This window comes from Colias eurytheme, chromosome 13 (assembly GCF_061535395.1).
Source record: "Colias eurytheme isolate Ceu_HAF_F1 chromosome 13, ilColEury1 Martin Lab GWU primary, whole genome shotgun sequence".
Taxonomy (NCBI): Eukaryota; Metazoa; Arthropoda; class Insecta; order Lepidoptera; family Pieridae; genus Colias; species Colias eurytheme.
Window position 1 is genome coordinate 11,338,697 of NC_142992.1, and position 20,479 is coordinate 11,359,175.

The following is a 20,479-nucleotide window of genomic DNA, read 5'->3' on the forward strand; positions in this document are numbered from 1 at the left end:
CAATTTTCTTAAGAGTTGTTTTCTCTATTCTATTCAGAACTTCAGAACGCATCCGATTGCGCAATGTGGCGACAATTTGACAGCTTGTCAAAAGTACGTATATAATGACATTTGGCGGCGCATTGATCGTGTTTTACTTTTTCTCTCCACGTGAAGATTGAATCAACTTGTGAAATATCTAAAAACAATACAGTAAACAAGAAATCAAATAAACAGTCATGGCGGTTCGTGTGCAATTCGAAAACAATAATGAGGTGGGAGTTTTTAGTAAATTAACCAATTCGTACTGTCTCGTTGCAATCGGAGGTTCGGAGAATTTTTACAGTGTTTTTGAAGCAGAATTAGCAGACACAGTGCCTGTGGTGCATGTGAGTATCGCAGGCTGCCGAATTATTGGGCGAATGACAGTTGCGAATAAAAATGGATTGCTCGTACCAGCGTCGACTACAGACACAGAATTACAGCACATCCGCAACAGTTTACCAGACAGTGTTAAAGTGCAACGAGTAGAAGAGAGATTAAGTGCCCTCGGGAACGTCATCGCTTGCAACGACTATGTCGCGTTGGTGCATCCAGATCTCGACAAAGACACAGAAGAAATACTCGCAGACACATTAGATGTGGAGGTTTTCAGACAGACAGTAGCTGGGAACGTTTTAGTAGGGTCTTACACAGCATTGAGCAACCGAGGTGGGTTAGTGCACCCCAAAACCACAATACAAGATCAAGATGAGCTCTCATCACTATTGCAAGTGCCATTGGTTGCGGGCACGGTGAACAGGGGTAGTGATGTGGTTGCCGCAGGTCTTGTTGTCAACGATTGGAGTGCCTTCTGTGGTATGGACACTACTTCAACAGAAATATCAGTTATTGAGAGTGTATTCAAGCTGAACGATGCTAAACCGACTGCAATCACATCTACCATGCGTGCCTCTCTGATCGACAGTATGTCATAACATTAAATAACACTGTACTTAGGCTATGTAAAATTTAATCCAAGTGATTTATATAAGTTTGACACAGAACAGATGTAAAATTTCTGTTGAACAGATATTAAAAAGCAAGAACTTATCAATAAATTTTTTAAGCCATTTTTGTTTTTGTATTTCATAATATTTTTTACCAGATATTTTTCGATTATATTAAAGACAATAAACATTGAAGGACAATCTAATTATTATTTATTAGTATGAGCAAATAAAATGTTATTAAATTTTTCATTCATTGTTGGATTGAGTTATATTTTGGGTCAACATTGTGTAACAGGTTACTCCCATATAAAGTTGTCTTGTTATTTTGTTCTATTTTAATTAACAAAATATTTATCCACATAATATGCCTTGTACAGAATAAAACAAAATTTATTTTAAACATAATTTATTTATAAACATTAACATTGAATAAATGAAAGTGATACATTGTCATTTGGTTCATTTCCAACGATATTAGTTATGCTTTATTTAACTAAACACATAGTCAACATACATAGCAAAATCTACAGATTACAAAACATACAAAATGCTTGCTATGCAAATAGCATAAAAATACATAAAAAAATAATATAGTACATAGTATAACCTTTTATAATTCAAATCTTTAAGGAAAAACATAAGCATAAATAGCACATATGTTCCAACATTTGCATGTACATATCAATTATTTCAAGTGGATGATAGAATATCAATAAACATACAGAATTATAAAGTGATATACTATATAACAATAATATCCATTGAGACGAGTCCTACAATAATCACAAGCTAAGCAAAGCTCAACTTTTGACAAATATTTTTGTACATTGACTACTTGTCACCAACATTCATATCACTTTCATCAATTCACATTTAAAACTCTTCTATCTACATCACACAACATTTGTCTCGAAGTTCATTCACACAACAAAATAGGAACAAAATTTAACTATTTTTCTACAGACGACTTTCAAAACTTACAACATGTTGCAGTTAAAAAATCTTTCAAAAGTATTGTTCAACAAAATTTCTATAAGAATGAACATTAAAATTAAATATATGTGTGCTACATCTTTACTTTTGTATAAGCTAATGATCTTAAACTTCTACTATTAAATAATTACATACAACTGAATACCAAGTACTCTAAAATTCTAATTTATGCAGAAATTTGAAAGATTAACATCTATGATAGAAAATCCATAACAGTAATTATTATGATCGAGAATTTTGAATAATTTCAGCACCAATCAAAGTATCTCGTACAACATTCATAATTTTTTTTTTAATTCATAGCCATGACTGTAAACTACAGATAAGCAAGATATATTTTCCCGCCAAAACATAGACTTTCGAATGGAAGTGATAAAGATCCTTTATTGATCAGATATTCTAATTGTGACGTACCTACTTAAATACATAAAATATTACAAGAATGAACTATGTAGTATAACAATGGCCTCAGTCTACATTCTTGTAAAAGCTTAAAATGTTAAACAAAATACACAAAAACAAGGACGGCTATGTTCGAGCAAAATCATTGTATCTTTGCGACGAATTTAAAAATGCCTATCGTCGTATTTAAAGTAAGAAAATGATTATGAGTTTTGGCGGCACTAGAAGCTAAATAATTAAAAATACAAACATCAAAGTCATGTTATTTAAAAAATGCACTTTACAACCTCGTCGTATTTAAATATTAATTATTAAGTAACAGAAGTGGATTTCAAACCAACGGCTACTCAATACTTTGTCGAAACTGAGCAAATTGTTCCACTTTCCAAAGAAAAAATAGAAAAGTTAAGAATAACATATATTTATTCAAGATAAATCTTCCCACACAAATTCCTATCTAAATTAACGATTCTAGCTGGATCAAACATGGATAAAATATATCAAAGAGTGTAGGAAAATAGAGGGTGAAATTTTATAGAAAATTTAGTGCTAAAAATGCACAGATTCGAAATGCAAAGTTACAATCGTAAGGACTATTGAATTAATACATACCCAAGGCTTCTTCTATAAGCTAGTTTCACACGAATTATTTTTATTAAAAATCTTGACATATAGAAATATTTACAATTAGGTACAATTCATATTTCACAGCTAAAGGACTTCATTTCGCGCCAAAATGGCAGGCATATTAAATAGGGTAAAGACAACCTGGGAAGGCAAATATTATATCACGACTAATAATTGCTGAAATGTGCGTATTTACAGAAGAAATTATTGATTTACAAAACCATATTTTATAATAATATTTCAATTATTTTTTATTGTTTTTAAAATGAATTTTTTATGATGTATTTGACTTTTTCTTTATACATATTAGGATATGATATGAATATGTTTTTGTTAATCAATACTTTTATATACTTTTATATTTAATCACATCAGGAATATTTTTACGATGAACAAATACCCTTTGATGTGATTTAACCTTAACAGGCACATTTAATTTTTAATATTTATTTACATTGAAAGCAGTACTTTCGTCTTTTCCAATTATTTGAATACAACGATAACAAATATTCACACTTATTTAGAATTTTCAAAAGACCCAACTGAATTTTCTTCATGGCTAATCTTGCCGGAGACCAGCCAAAAGCGCAAGAGACATCAGGCGCAAAAAACATCAAGTGTTACCACACAAAAAATGTATTTATAAGTTTATCACATAATTTTTCATCATGGCACATCATCCTTCAGTCAACAAATAAAACATACAACTATTATATTTAAACACCAAGTAAATATTTTAAAGGCTTACAAAATACGTCAAAATAAAATTTCGGTTACAATAAATCAGAAACAAAAAGTACTTAAGTACATTAAATATTGGAGGTAATACAAAATCTATAAAAGATGCTTTTATAAGCGAAAGCGTAGAATGTTGCCGTCTTGCTCTAACGCAGAGTTAGAGCGAGATAACTAAATTTGTGTCAAAGAATCAGGTACATCATTTGTACCCAAGAATCAAAATCAAAAAAAAGTCAAAACTTTTTCTAAAAGCTAAGAAATTATACATCATCAATATTACAACAGCCGGGCCAATAGCCAATATTTTTTTGTAGTACCGAATGATTCGAAAACATTTACTGATTTTTATTATTTTTGATTTAATTTTTATTTAAAGGAACAAGCCATTTTAAGAATCTTTTATTTACAAATATAACACCTGTCTGTACTTTTCATCACAAAGCGTGTTCCACTTCAACACCTTCCTTACCAAATTCCGATCATATTTTTACTCTATATCCAAGCATCTTAGATTCAAAAGTGCGTGTTATAAGTGCTAGGTTCCGATAGCCTCTCGTAGAACAGCAGGTAGGCTGAACATCGGAGCACTTCCTGTAGGGATACCTCGTGTACGAGTGTGTCTGATGTGTACCACCATCTGGGAAAGATATTTTGTAGTTTAAAAGGGTTATCTATACATATAATAAAATCGTAGGAAAGTCAAAACTGTACATTGAATATTTTTTTAAAAGAATACATAATCCATGATCTATAATCGATATAGAAGCCAAAAATATAGTTTTTAGAATTTTTGTCTGTTTGTCTGTTTGTCTGTTTGTCTGTTTGTCTGTTTGTCTGTATGTTTGACCGAGCTAATCTCGAAAAGTACTGCATAGATTTACTTCAAATTTTGCATGAATATTCCTAAGAGGTCGGGTGAGGATAGTTTAAACATATTATCATGATATCACCTTCGGGGGAGGAGCTGTGAACCTTTATTTTTCTTACATATTCCGTGTACTACGACAGCGTACAATCTAAAGACTCATGTTTAAATGTTGGTTTCGAGTAAGCCATGCTATTATCTAGCTTTACAAAATAAAAACTATGTCATTTACGTAATTTGGGCAGAGAAACAGTTTAATGAATTTAGTAGTATAAAGACAAATCTGAAACAGCGCCATCTATGAGATTTCGTAAAAATCAAATCAATTTACATGTTAACACTACTGAAAATACTGTTGAAAATTAATAATTTAAATATAATCATGTTATTTATTTAACTCTTTAACCCATATCTTCCCTTCCCTATAAGGTGCGCTTATATTTCGTGTGAATATACTACATTTTTAAAAGTGAGGGTAGATGTTTATTATTTTAAGTCAAACTAGACACCATTACAATCTCAGAGCAATATTACAATTAATCTAATATTGATTGTGTTCATTGGTTACATTTTTAAAATCTTCGTGTTTTATAAATTTATAAAGAATAGAAAAAATTCGATCACGAGGCGGGACTCGAACCCACATAATTTCGTGATCGAATGTTTCTATTCTTTATAAATTTATTATTTATAAATTTATATTTATAAAGCATTTGAATGTCATAAAACCAAAAATATCAAATTCAATCTTTGTGTTTTGTGAATTTTCACCATGCGTTCCCACAAAAGGTAAGTTGTTACTTTTATAGGTATTTATTATTTATAATAATAGCAATTCATGTTTTTTAAAGTGAAACTTTTATTACATCGTCTCAAACTTTTTGGTCTGTGTAGCGCATGTCGCGTGACGGTCGAACCGTACGATAATTATCGTACAAATACGATAATTTTGTGCCTAAGTTTCACTTTTACCGTGGTTTCATAAAACCACACAACATTTTTATTGGTTTTATAAAGGTTTTATATTACACTTTTAGAATGAAATAATAAAATGATGAATTCTTTTTGACTTTTACAAGATTTTGAGGTGCGTTGGGAACAGTAGTTTGTTGATAAAATTTTATTTGTAGTTAAGTAGCTTTTTTTATAGATTTACAGTTAACTTTTGATTTTTTATTTACAGATTCAATGTTCATAAAATTATATCGCCTTTGGAAGACGATTTCTGCTGACAATTTTACAACACCACTTGAAAATTGATGATTTGATGATGAAGATAGTGGCAGCGAGGATTAAGTGGAAATTAGTAATCATCCGCTTCGTCAATTTTTGACTGAAGTTAATGTCCAACGTATGGTTCAGTCATTGGAAGTATCTCGGGTAATTTTGGAGGATATTTTTCAGGAAGGAGAGAAGGGGCAGCCAACCACATATCAAAGTACTACGTTTTAGTACCGAAAAAAATGTTATTGCCAAATGAAACATAAATTTTGCACTCACAACTGTACAAGTTATGATTTTTATTCTGACTTTGCTGTTATCTGATTATAATATTTATCGTTATGGCTATCGACCGTACTGGGATGAGAGTACATGATATACTCATCATCCAGGATTGCATAGAGCATTTTCACACTGAAAAAGATGTTTTCTTTGAATCGTAGTTGCTTCATTTATTTATTTTTTTTAATAATTTTACATAATATGTTTTATATTTGCCCATTTTCATTATATTTTATAAATAAAATGGAACCAACATAACTTTGTTGTGTATCATTTCTCTATTAATAACCCGTAGGCATATTTTCCAAGCGCCCCATTTAAGGTGCGGTCCTGAAATTTTAATGTATACTTTTGCCTAATATAAGCTCAAGCTCATTTTTAGATGAAAATAACAAAGAGAACTTATTTATTAAAATTTAGTAGATAAAAGAAATTATGTTACGATTTTATAAGAAAACACAGTAGGTATATTTATTAGGCGGCGGTGATTTTCCAGGCAAAAGATATTCATCAGCTCAATAAAATTGAATAGTATGTTGTTAGTTATTCTTTAAATTCACAGATTGTAATGAGCATTTCCGCATGCAAGTTGTATCGTAGTTTAGATATATCATAGTTTTGACACATTAAAGTTCCAACAAAACCCTCAAATTTTTGAGCAGAGTTGAGCAAGATACTTTTGTTCAGTATTTACCTGTATGATTATTGCTTGGTAATTAATATGTATATTTTCATGTCGTATAGCTAATTATAAACATAAGTGTGATGTGAAACTAGCTGGATTTATTTTTACACACTCACAGCCATATATTTTATATTAAAATAGTGTTAATAGTGTAAATCATAATATTTTTTCACAATTAAAAATATTTCCTTTTTTCTGATGGTATTGGCATCGAATTAAACCGCGCTGTCGTTTCGTTCACTAAAAGTGATGTTATGAGGACCGAATATGTAGCCGCCTCAACTTACGGAAACGAGAGTAACCTGCGTTGTCTGTTAGTTATTGTATAGTCGAATTTAACGTTACATGGAAATTGGAATCTAAATATATTATGTATACTTATATTAAATCTGTACATGAAATATATTTCCTAAATAACTATCACGGGGTGATTAGAGATCGACACTGATGCCAACGAAGCAAACAGTAAAATTTTTGTCCGTCTGTCTGTCCGTATAACCGTTATAGAAACAAAAACTACTCGACGGATTTAAACGAAACTTGGTACAATTATTTTACATATTCCTGAGCAGAGCAGTAAAAGTAGAGTTAAAGCTACACAGAAATCATATTGTATGAAAGAAATGTTCTCCTTATTATATAAAAAATATCTCCCGACATCATAAATGTATATCTTTTATGGTTGACTCACAATAACACGTGTAACTTCCGATAGCTTAGGAGTTCGAAGCTTTCTGATTATATTTGTCTATAACACTCTCAGTCCGTTTCAACTCAATTTTTATTTTCATGCATCAGTGCCACCTAAAAAATCTTTATCTCGAAAATCGAGCAAAGCTAAGAAAATGAGAAATAAGAGTTCTCAAGAATCGTTAGAGGTAAGAGGCTTACTATAGGCCGAAAACAACATGTGTTATGCCGAGAACCTGAAACCGCTTCACAACGAGAATTGCGGCTCACAACTGACCGCGAACGGCATGTACTATCCCGTGAGACCGAAACCTTCACTGAGAGGGTATAATGTCTCACAGCTGATCACGGCCGTCATATTTTATCTCGAGAATCTGAAACTTTTACTCAATATGAAGACCGTTTGACAAATGATAGGGTGCACCATAATATTATTCGATCTCTTGAAGATGAACATGAGCATAAGCAATGACTAGAGTAAGGACGCGAATATTACAATTAATTGAGACAAAAACGATTAATAAGTTTGTTTAATGAAAGATTAAGAATTGAAACTATTCGGTCTCTGGAAACGGACGAATAGCGAGAGGCCCCTCTTACTGCAGACAGATTTCGACATAGTCTTAATGACTTAGATTAGAGGTAAACATAGAAGATCAATCTACGAATTCGGTGGTGGGGTCCGACAAATATAAAAGTGGGTTTGCTTATAACCTCACAATTGATTACAGATCATCTTCTGTATAGGCGATATTAACGTAGTATGTTATTTTTGTAATGCTTTAAAGTGGAGTAAGGACAATTTTAGAACATGTTTCATCAGGTTAATTCGTATGTATGCAGTTTTAAATCGACATTAGAAGCTTTTCCTCAAGATGGTGAATGGTGATATTAATATAAAATTGTTATAAATGCCGATAGACGGACGTCTATCGGCACTCAGGAACTTCCTGGGCGTGTTATAACGCCCAGGCCACAGTATTACAATTTTTTCTACAGCAGGGCGACGAATGTATTTTCGCATAGCAACGGAGGGGAACTCGCGGGGGGTCAAGTGACGCGGGCCACGTACCATTAACATGCTTAGTTTGTGGTACCGAGCGCGAAAGAAAGTCATCGTGTTTTTGTTTTGTTACTATGTAAACTAACGTAATTTAATACTTAGGTACAATATATTCTATAACGGTGCGCTCAAACTGTTAATCTACATTTAATTTAGATTATTATTTGAAATACTAAGTAATGTAGAATTTAAATCACATTCATTCATGTTTTCCTCAGATTTTCGATTTCCTCCGATTTTAAGATTTTCTTATCAGTGTTCAATTTTAATTTAGTTAAATTTTATAAGAGACAATTAAGAACATTCAAAAATAAAGTGTCACGTATTTTTTTAAACGACGAATGACGAAAAACGACGTAATCGCGGACGAAGTCGCGGGCAACAGCTAGTTTTACTATAAATACCTATATGAATGAATAAAAAATATTATATTTTTGTTTAGCAATGTATGCTATTATTTAATTTCAGTAATGCGTATTCAGGTAATTTCGACAGTGGTATAGTGGCATATAACAAGTGTTATGATGGTATGGAACGACAATAGGCTATTTGACAGTATAAAAAATAAATTACTTTTTTGTGTAATCCATATATATATAAGGTTTTTGAAGCGATTTAAATTAATAAATGATATAAATAATAACTTATTTATTTATAAATCGTCGATTAAAAACATCATATTTTTTTAAATTACCACGTGACCGAAAACATCCATGATTGGCTGCATCTGCCATGACGTCACAGCGGCGTAAATAACAAGTGATCCCAACGTTTACTCACGTCGTTGCTGAATTTCGCTTTTGGTTTTGTTTCTTGTATAACTTATTTCTTGTGATTCAAGGTGTCTGTAATCAGTTTTGTTCTTTATGTGTTATTTTTGTTTGTCATGGAACCAAATTTCGAAAAAGCAGACAGTAGAAATCTACCTAAAGTGGACGCTATAATGGTTGGCATGTTCTTTATAAACAACCCAGATTTTTACGCTCCTGAATTGAGAAATGTGAAAACAGCTACGTAAGTTAATATTTCAGTCGTCATTCATTACCTTTTTAGTTAAATGTACCTACAAACATGAATCACAGTAGCACAATAATTATGAAGTATACATTTTTTAGGTTATGCCCTTTGTTTTTCATTTCAGCCATCCAGTTTATAGGATTGACGTGTTTGTATTGATTATTATATATGTATTGACAATTTATATATATCATTATCTAACCGTTATAAATTATAAATTATCGTCATAAATTATCTAAGCAGGTAAGTAATGAGACGATTTATACTATGTATTGCAAATAAAATAAACTGCCTACTAGGTATTCAACCATACTTACATCGAAGTGGTCTTCACAAAAAAATATAACTGTTTTAATTGACATATCTAATATCACTTGGATTTCTGCGAGCTAACTGCAACCACTTTCTACGCATTTTTATATCTTTTGGAGCACATAATATAAATAGTTTGTCAGGGGTTTTAATAGTTGTATTTCTGCATCCAGGAATTACACACTATCTATAAGAACTCATTTTCTGGTTTTTAAGCAGATTAACTTAATTATACTATAATTAAAACAAAAACGAACAATAAGTACTAGGAGCAAGTTGATGTTTACGCCGCTGTGACGTCACCATGGTCGCGAGACGCCATATTCTTCAAAATTGTGTTTTGGCGGCATATTTGAATATCATGTTTTTATTTTCCATTTTCTCAATGAATAACTACAAAAAATTAAGAAACATGTGTTTTGTGTGCTCTATAAACGTATCTTAATAATTTGAGACAGTTTTCAAAACCTTGTCAAATAGCCTATTATAGTACATATAGACATAGTACATATATATACATATATATATATAAGTAGTACATATAGACATAGTACATATAGTAATGGTATGTGGTAAAGAATGGCAGTGGTATAGAACGCATATTATTGTGTGTACACCCCCTCCCCGCTCACCGCTTGCTCTCGAACCCGTTGCCGCGGCGGTAGGTGGCGAAGTGTCCGGAGCGCGGGCCCCCCACGTGCACCACAACCGCCGCCAGCGAGTACTGCGCCCGCTCCCCCCCCGCCCCGCCCGCTCCCCCCGCCCCGCCACCCGCAGCGCCGCCGCTCGCGTTCAGCAGCGCCAGCCCGCTGCGCACGCGACCCTCCACTAGCGGCCGCCCTTCCGACTGCAATGGAAATAACATTATTAGCTATTTGGGTAGCGAAGGCTTGTTAAATCAGAAAAAAACGAACAATAAAAACACACATGTTCCAAAATAATAATAACTGTAATAAATCTTTACTTACTAAAACTAAGGGTCTCAATTACAAATATTTCTCTCAATAAATCATAAGTAACATTGTATGATACAAAAACACACCTAACAAAAGCAAAATTGGGTTTAAAGGGAGTTAATTTTCACACCTAACCGCCAAAAAAAATTATTTGACGACACAAAATTCATACCTACCCACAAAAAAACAATTAAAAAAACATTTCTACCGACCTGTTTGGGCGGCAGAGTGCTGTAGGGCGCCATGCAGAGCGTCTCGGGGAAAGCGACGAACTCGCCGCGCTTGCTGAGCCCGCCGCCGCGCCACTCCACGCGCGACACGTGCAGGCACAGGCACGCGGGTAACTGTACGATGGAAATGTGCATAGACAACATAGAATTATTTGGTGTCAATGTACATTATGTAAAGTGAGAATTTACTTATTATAAAAAAAAAATGTCCCAAAAATTAACATAAGAAAATAGTATACGTATGTTACATTCAAAAGTCATTGACGGTCCAGAACCGTCAGTCAATAAAGTTTTTGACTAATTTCGGTAGTAAAACATGGTTTTCATTGGTAATCAGTTTTGATTGCAACATAATAACATTACGTGGCAGAAAAAAATAACAAAGAGTAGGTAGTTAAGGACGCTGTCACAAATCTGCGTTACTCAAATTTAGGTATCTAACGACGTAACTTTGTTCGCGGCAATATCACGCTCACGTAAACATAGCGCATTCCATTTTATAGACCATCTTCATACTTGATATTATTTTTAATTTTTGATATTATGTATTTTTATTGAAATTGATTCCAGAAGATTACTGGGAACTTTAAAAATTCATTTTGTTACTTTTATTAGTAGGTACGATCCTAATAAGTATGTTAGTATATTCAAACAACTTAAAAAAGTGTGACTATTTTACATCATTATTTCATTGAATAATAATCTATGAATTGTATACAATATCAAAGCTTTTTAAGAAATGTAGAATTATTATCATACATATGATGTTACCGGCACTGTATTAAATCCGGCATTGTATACAATTCTTAGTAAATGTATGTTATTCCCAAAAATAGTCGGAATGAAATAAATTATAGGTATTCGTCAAATTCAAATTCAAATTATATTTATTTGCAAGAATGTAGTTACAAATTATAGATGTTTTTAATTACAATATTATGTGGCTAATACATTCTACCCATTGATTGGGTGTGCAAACACATTACCTAGGATACTCTTAAATCTGAACTTTTCCTACGTAGTAAACACATTTGCCAGTGTGGGTGGTTTTTGGGGTAGCTATTAACCAATATGAGGTCAAAACTAAAATCCAAGATGGCGCCGACGAAAATTTTACATCTTTTCGTCATGGGTGTCATTTTCAAGGTTTTGGAGTAGCTCTTAACAAATATGAGGTCAAAACTAAAATCCAAGATGGCGCCGACGAAAATTTGACTTTTTTCGTGATGGGTGTCATTTTCATGGTTTTTGGGGTAGCTATTAACGAATATGAGGTTAAAACCAAAATCCAAGATGGCGCCGACGAAAATTTGACATCTTTTCGTCATAGGTGTAATTTTCTTAATAATAAAGAAGTAAACTAAAATAAAATAACACAAAAAATCTAAGAGATATTGCAAAAAAATTGATCATCCATCCAATTTATGACCGCGCCAACCGATGCTTAACCTCGATATTTTTATTTGTTGCTATTGGTAGCGGTAAAGGAAATAACCTCATCTCTCAAAATTTTAACTGTTTACCTATCACGTTTCATGAGATACCTGGTGACAGATAAAAACACGAAATCTTAGTAATGAGGTCCTGTCATTTTACATTTACAATTTTATTTATATTTATTCTATGCTAATACTAATATTATGAAGCTGAAGTATCTATTTTAAAAAAATAATTTTCAATTTGTATTTATAGTAAGTAGGTACAATAAAACAAACAAAACATTTTCTAATTATGTTATTTCCGATATTATTAATAATTACAATAAATCTTGGCTCCACAGTGAGCTATGAGAATATGGGGTGGGTTCAGTATTTTAGATGAAAGTAAGTAAAATAAAAATTAAATCATAAAAATCTCTTTATATCATTTTTATATAAGACATGATGCAAAAATACACCAACAGTTGTACTGCTATTGAACTTTTGCTTAATTTTTGTCAGTCAACGGTCTATTGCATTTATGTGAGTTATGGTCCCTTAAATCCAAAAACCATGAAAATGACACCCATGACGAAAAGTTGTAAAATTTTCGTCGGCGCCATCTTGGATTTTAGTTTTGACCTCATATTAGTTAATAGCTACCCCAAAAACCATGAAAATGACACCCATGACGAAAAGATGTCAAATTTTCACCGGCGCCATCTTGGATTTTAGTTCTGACCTCATATTGCGTAATATCCACCCCAAAAATCATGAAAATGACACCCATCACGGAAAGATGTAAAATTTTCGTCGGCGCCATCTTGGATTTTATTTTTGACCTCATATTGGTTAATAGCTACCCCAAAAACCATGAAAATGACACCCATGACGAAAAGATGTAAAATTTTCGTCGGCGCCATCTTGGATTTTATTTTTGACCTCATATTGGTTAATAGCTACCCCAAAAACCATGAAAATGACACCCATGACGAAAAGATGTCAAATTTTCACCGGCGCCATCTTGGATTTTAGTTCTGACCTCATATTGCGTAATATCCACCCCAAAAACCATGAAAATGACACCCATCACGGAAAGATGTAAAATTTTCGTCGGCGCCATCTTGGATTTTATTTTTGACCTCATATTGGTTAATAGCTACCCCAAAAACCATGAAAATGACACCCATGACGAAAAGATGTAAAATTTTCGTCGGCGCCATCTTGGATTTTAGTTTTGACCTCATATTAGTTAATAGCTACCCCAAAAACCATGAAAATGACACCCATGACGAAAAGATGTAAAATTTTCGTCGGCGCCATCTTGGATTTTATTTTTGACCTCATATTGGTTAATAGCTACCCCAAAAACCATGAAAATGACACCCATGACGAAAAGATGGCAAATTTTCGTCGGCGCCATTTTGGATTTAAGTTTTGTCAAATTGCTTTACCCCACCAATCCGTTCAACAACCCATAAAAAAAGAGGATCTCAGTCAACATAATTTTTAAAACATAATTTTAAATTACAAATAATTGGAATATGAAACTTTATACAGTTTACTCTTATAAAGTATCAAATATTTCAAATCACGAAAACGGCAGTATACGCACAATAATCTTTTTCTAATTCGTTTTTATTTTTGGGACGAGGAGCGATACACCCGTCCTTCCAAGAGCGCTTCTGAGCGCGGTCTGACGACCCGCGAGAGCAAAATGTATGAAGAAATCGACAAGTATTTTTAATTTAGCTAATAATTGAAATAAAATTTTGATTTAGATACAAAAAAATTATCACAATCTATAAAGGACTATATATCCCTCAATAATTTATAGGTAAGAAGATAGATTAGGCTTTTAATTTTCTTAAAAGTGTACCGGTTTAGACCCCATTTTTTTGCATTTTATGCCATCATTGTGCTGGGAAAATCGTATTTCAGCGACAATTTTGTATGACGTCGTACAATTTTTATAAGATTATCGTAGAACTGAATATATTATCTTTAAATTAAGATATTACTTTGTTCTCACGTGTAAGTGTTTTGAGTTAAAATTGTACCGTAAAATAGCGGTTTTTGCTAAAAATCTGTTATAGCACCCTTAAGAAAATAGAATATATTTGTCGGAGAATTTAAATAACAGCTCTCCATAATTAAATATAATTAGGTAGATGTGTGAAATAATATTAAATAATGACTCAGTGCGCACACCTCGCGCGGTCGATGGTAGTACCGAGACTATATCATCGAGCTACTGACTCAAGGAATATAAACCATAGCATGGCCCGTAACTCCATGCATTTCATATCAATTCAATATCGACATTATGTTGTACACCATAGAGTACATTAATAATAGGAAGGTATAGCCACATAACAACTACTCTGTTATGATTCTCTCACATATTTAAATAATATTGAAAATAATAATAATAATATAATAATAAAGCTCATTTATTCCGTGAAAAAATCAAAATTTACATTTCAAATGTTTTGTTAGTTGTTAGTTTAACTTAATCTATTTTAGTATCTAATGTTAGTTTTATTTTTCTTATTTCCACGGACCCCTTATTGGGTAAAAGCCTCCTCTCTCCTCTTCCATGTAATCCTATCCTGTGAAATTTTCATCCAGTTTTTGCCCACCGTTTCTATTAAATCATCAGCCCATCGCATATTGAAAATACAAGAAACAAAACAGTATGAAATATCAATAATTATGAAAAAGTTCCATACCACTAAATTCTTTTCTATAAAAAAAAACATTTACAAAAACCAATATTATCCCACTTTTGATACCTTACCTTCCCAAAGCTAAGCGTGCGTATATGCTTGGTGTAGGCATGCTCCGGCGTGTCGGCCGCCGCCTCGGGGCAGCACTTGCCGCAGCGGAGCCCGCTCACTATCTCCGGGGAGGTAAACGCTCGGAGAAGACCTGGTTCGGGTGAAAATGGGGGATTTTTAACAGGTTTAAATGGGTTTTTAGCTTTTATTCCACAGTTTTTATAATTTAAAGCTTGTGTGTGGAGTTTATATAAATAAAAGCTTTTTAACGGATTTAAAACGCGTTTTATTATTTTTTTTATCTATATGCTTTAAGCTCATCAATTACTGCGGTAACAATAAGAGTGTATCAATAATATGTCTACTAAAGTCAATTATTCTGAATGTTCAATTATAAAAAAATATTTGGTTTATTCATTACTTCAATGTTTTTCAAAAATATTATAGTATTTTAATCGTATTACTCAATGGCAAAATGTATCTTTCACCTTATACATAAGTAAGTGACTCACCAGCTAAACTATATGAGCCAGACACTCCCGTGCTTGCGTTGCTCATTGACAGTGAGATGCTGTCGAACTTGTCGTATCTGATTGGACTCTAAAATAAAAAAGAAAAAAATTTAAATAAGCGTTTATGTTTAACATTTTTTACTCACTAGCTGTGCCCTGTGGTTTCACCTACATTGCTCCGCTCCTGTTGGTCTTAGGGTAATGATATATTATAACCTTTAATTTTCCTCGATAAATGGGAAAATCTAAATAATTTTTCAAGTCGGACCAGAATTTCTGAGATTAGCGTGTTCAAACAAACAAACTTCAGCTTTATAATATTAGTATAGATTAGTATGGATAATTCAAGTAAGAAAATACAATGGCATGGAACAGTGGTGGTATTATGGTATAGAACGGTAGTGGTATGCTGCTATAGAACGGGTATAGTGGTATAGAATGGCTGTGGTATAGAGCGGTATTATGATTACGGTATAGAACGGTTTTAGTATCATGTTATGGAACAATATTGTAGTGTAGTGGTACAAGTGGTACCTTAGTGGAGCACACGGTACAGTGGGTGCGCGTGGCGAGGGTCCCGCGGAAGGGCAGCGCGGGCGCGGGGCGCGCGGGGGCGCAGGCCCAGCGCCGCCCCACGCTGCTCAGGTGGCAGAACGAGCGGGACACGCCCTTGCGGAGCGGCGTTGGCTCCAGGCCTGGCTCCTCTGTGAACAAAGGATAGTGATTACTGATTAGTGTTAAAATTTAACAGTTTTTAATTTTAAATCATTGTTGTGATTGATAGTTGTCTTTTGGCTTTCTTACGTTTTTATCAATCAACTATCGAGTTGACAGTATGCGCACGTTCATATAATGCTAGATACCTATATACTTCTGAGACACAACAAAATCGACGTTCAATTAAAAGTTGTATATAGTATACGCCAGCTTATTTTGGGAAAACACATTCATACATGATATTATCATTCATATCATAAATCATTACCTGAATCAACTAAATCTGGTTCAGTGGGTGGTGCAGCAGACGAGGGCCGCGCGGGGCGAAGCGCGAACGAGCCGGACGGCGGCGACGCGGGCGAAGCGAGCGCCGACCACGCCTTGCCGCCGCCGAGCCCTAGCGCGTCTGAGAGACAGCCTGGCTGGAATGGTCAAAGGAGATGTCCAAAAAATGACCCAGAATCGACAGGAATGAAATGTGTACCAATGGATTGATAATTAAATATATTTTAATGTAGCAAAAGCGGTAATCCTGAAATCGTTATAGTATAGGAGCTAGGAGCAAAATAAAATAAGTAAGAAATTCGTTTAAAAAATAAGTTTACGTCATGTTGTAGCTTAATATGACGTTATAATAATGTTGTATCACTTGTGTTATACATAATTATCATCAACACATTTTAAAAGCAACAGCAACATAATAACACGATGTTCAATCACAACATAACTGACTAATGATTCCGTTTTTAGTATTTTTTATTTTGGTTCAAGATACTACAATTGCTATATTACTGTGTGTATTATTGGTGCCTAATTCTGTGGCTAAGGAATGGAAATAAAAAATAATACTAGGTATAGTATAGGAGTTAAGACAATAGAACTGAAAAAAAAATCGTTTGAAAATTATTATGATGTGGATGAGATTATCGTTGTTATTATAATTTTAATTTTTAATTGATTAATTGCTTTTGCTTGTACATTCATGTGTAACACAATTTGTTGTAGATTCGAATGTAGTTGTTAATATAGATAGGTACATTATAATATCATTAAAAGTTAACAAAATTAGACCTAATTATAAAAATAAATGAATAACAACGATATTCTAATATACAACATAACGAGTTATTATTATTTTCAAACGATTTTTCACTTTGTTTTTTGGCTCTTAGCTCCTATACTATACAGTTTTTTTTATCTTTAGCCATAGAATTACCAATAATAGTACTATAAGAATCGTAGTATCTATAAACTAAAAGAAAAAAACTACAAAATCGAGAGTTTTTGTTATGTTGCTTGTAAAATATGATATTTATTATGAGTAACACAAGTGATAAAACATTATAACATCGTCATATTAAGCCACAAGATAACGGAAACTTATGTATATTATGTTTTTTAAGGAATTTCTTAGTTATTTTATTTTGCTGCTAGCTCCTATACTATAACGATTTCAGAGTTGCCCCCTTGGTAATATTATATTATACTTCAATGCCAATCCATTGGTACACGTTTCATTCCTGTCGATTCTGGGTTTTTGGTTCATACATTTTTGGACATGTCCTTTATAGAATATTATTATAGAAATTAAACTCATGAGGAAAACATTAAAAAAAGGAAAACATTTGACGACGCGGTTGGCGCAGTGGTAAAGTAACTGCCTACTGAGCCGACGGTCCCGGGTTCGATCCCCGGTCAGGGCAAATATTTGTGTGATGAACTCAATTATTTGTTCTTGGGTCTGGGTGTTATTATCTATATATGTATTTATTAAATATTATATTTATCGTCGCCTAGTACCCACAACACAAGCCTTAATTGAGCTTACTGTGGGACTAGGTCGATTTGTGTAATAATGTCCTATAATATTTATTTTTATTTATTTTTATTATTAACCAAATACTGATGTTGAGAAGATATTAAATGAAATAATTTAAAGATAATCAGTAACTGCAAATTATTTGGCAAGTTTTATAACCTATAAAAAATTTATGAATGAAATTCACTTCTTTTAATACTTCTTTGCATTAACTTGAAATTGGCAAGAAAGCAGAGAATAAGAATTAAGTAGGAAAAATATTTGGATATTAGCTTAGAATGGATTTCTCAACTAGGAAGAAAAATTCAAAGGAATTAGGGCTAATTTATTGGCCTTGGATAAAACTTATTCGTTGAATAATGTATAAAACTACCATTTTAAAAACGTATTCTAATTTCCCGTAGTTTACGTGACATTATAATATTATCGTGTAATACTTTATTGGACGGATAAGTTTTAACCAAGCATTGAAAATTCGGCCCTTAAAGGAACAATATTAACTATACACTTTTTCCAGGATAGATACAAGTACATAACAGGAACAAGCAAACTTATTTTTTGCATGTTTTAATTATTTTATTTAATCACATCTAAACAGCAAGAAACAAATACCTTCTTAGCCATAGCGGTAGTTTCCTCCTCGATGCAAGTGAGCAGCACATGCAGCAGCTCATGTGCATCCTGCTGGTCGGCCGGCACCACCCAGCCAGCAGCTCTGAGAGCTTGTAGCACTCCCAGAGGACACACAGGGGTGCCGCGCGCGGACTCGTGGGTGCCGTTTACAACTGTATTCATTTATACTTGTTATTATTTTTGTTACACAAAATGTGTTATTAATTTGTTAAAGTAGTGAGGTGAATATTTTGACTATACAAATAATGTGGTAGCAGATTTTAATATGAATGGGTAAAAATTACTTGCAAAATACACTTTTATTGGTTATAAATGAAAATGTGGCTGAAGTAATTTTACATGATTTTATATATGAAAATTAAGATAATTAAACTGGAATATTCAAGTATAATACAGTGTATTTCTACAAAGTTCATATTCAACTTTGCCAAATACATATTTATGTAATCAATATAAGCGACAATGTTTACTTAAGGAAAGTTATTTTATATTAACATGAAAAGCAATGAAATTTAGAAAGCAAACACTTTCAAAATAGGTACCTTCAATAACAGTGTACAACGTAGTTATCATACTATTATGGCCATCGGCTTTCGCGTATTTTCTTAACCAGTCTATAAAAGTAGGGCAAGCCGCCAGCGCTTGTAAAAGTGTGTTTAAAAAACATGTTCGTCCTAGATTCTGGAGCCCCGCAATCTGACCTCTCCGCTTACGGACCTTGGGTGCTCCTCCGGGACCCCACAGCACGAAGGCCCCCACAACAACCGCGGCCGTAAGCCCAGCAGCAACCAAAATTCTATCACCGCCGTCCATTGTTCTAACTTAAGAATATTTGAATATCTTCCTATTCATACAGCCATTACAGATATTATTAGATAACATAAAGCTAAATTAAATAATATCCTAGATGTAACAGCGCTATTCTTCTTCTTTTCTCGATACTACTCGTGATATTTTTTTATTTGTGACTTTTGACACTTCAAAAATATCAATATCAATAGATTTTAACAGATAACTGTCATTGCACATGACAAACCATTGAATGGAGTCGAGTCTTTTGGACAAACTATACAGGGTGTAATCGTTGTGTGCACAGGCGATTATTCATATTATTTATTATTTATAATTTATATTTTATTTATATTTTATATTTATATTTTATTATTCATATTATTTATTGCAGATATCAAAAAACTTTAAACTGATATCGAAAACCCTTTACCACAGAACAGTAAAGTAGATAGAAGTGTGATGTGGGCGTGGCCCACGTGTCACTTGTAAGGTAAGATCACCTAACTTGCTCTCAGTTGTGCGCAGAAAAATATTCGAGTCGGTTGTCAGCTGTCAAACCTTTTTTCCGTATTTATTCATTAATTAGGACGTGTTGTTCGGTATAAGAGTGCAAAAATGATAGCAGACGAAATAATATCAGCAATGGAGGCATTTCATACCATCGGTAAGTCTTATTTTTATTTATTTTACATATAATATTTTATGTTATATCTTCGCTTGTAATTTGTCAAAATTGTATACAAATATCTAGTCAAA

General features: G+C 33.0%; 2 protein-coding genes across 2 annotated transcripts; one reads left to right on the forward strand and one right to left on the reverse strand.

The window, feature by feature from the left end:
- The first annotated feature begins 109 nt into the window (after nucleotides 1–109).
- eIF6 (eukaryotic translation initiation factor 6) lies at nucleotides 110–1,060 on the forward strand. Its single transcript, XM_090109065.1, has one exon. The coding sequence runs from the start codon at nucleotides 219–221 to the stop codon at nucleotides 954–956; it is 738 nt and encodes a 245-aa protein (XP_089965191.1). The 5' UTR covers nucleotides 110–218; the 3' UTR covers nucleotides 957–1,060.
- A 2,909-nt stretch (nucleotides 1,061–3,969) lies between these two features.
- Usp30 (ubiquitin specific protease 30) lies at nucleotides 3,970–19,906 on the reverse strand. Its single transcript, XM_090109066.1, has 9 exons — nucleotides 19,474–19,906; nucleotides 18,911–19,083; nucleotides 16,748–16,901; nucleotides 16,297–16,466; nucleotides 15,763–15,850; nucleotides 15,271–15,401; nucleotides 11,035–11,166; nucleotides 10,499–10,713; nucleotides 3,970–4,368 (listed from the first exon to the last, which is right to left on the reverse strand). The coding sequence occupies exons 1-9, from the start codon at nucleotides 19,742–19,744 to the stop codon at nucleotides 4,245–4,247; spliced, it is 1,458 nt and encodes a 485-aa protein (XP_089965192.1). The 5' UTR covers nucleotides 19,745–19,906; the 3' UTR covers nucleotides 3,970–4,244.
- Nucleotides 19,907–20,479: the final 573 nt, after the last annotated feature.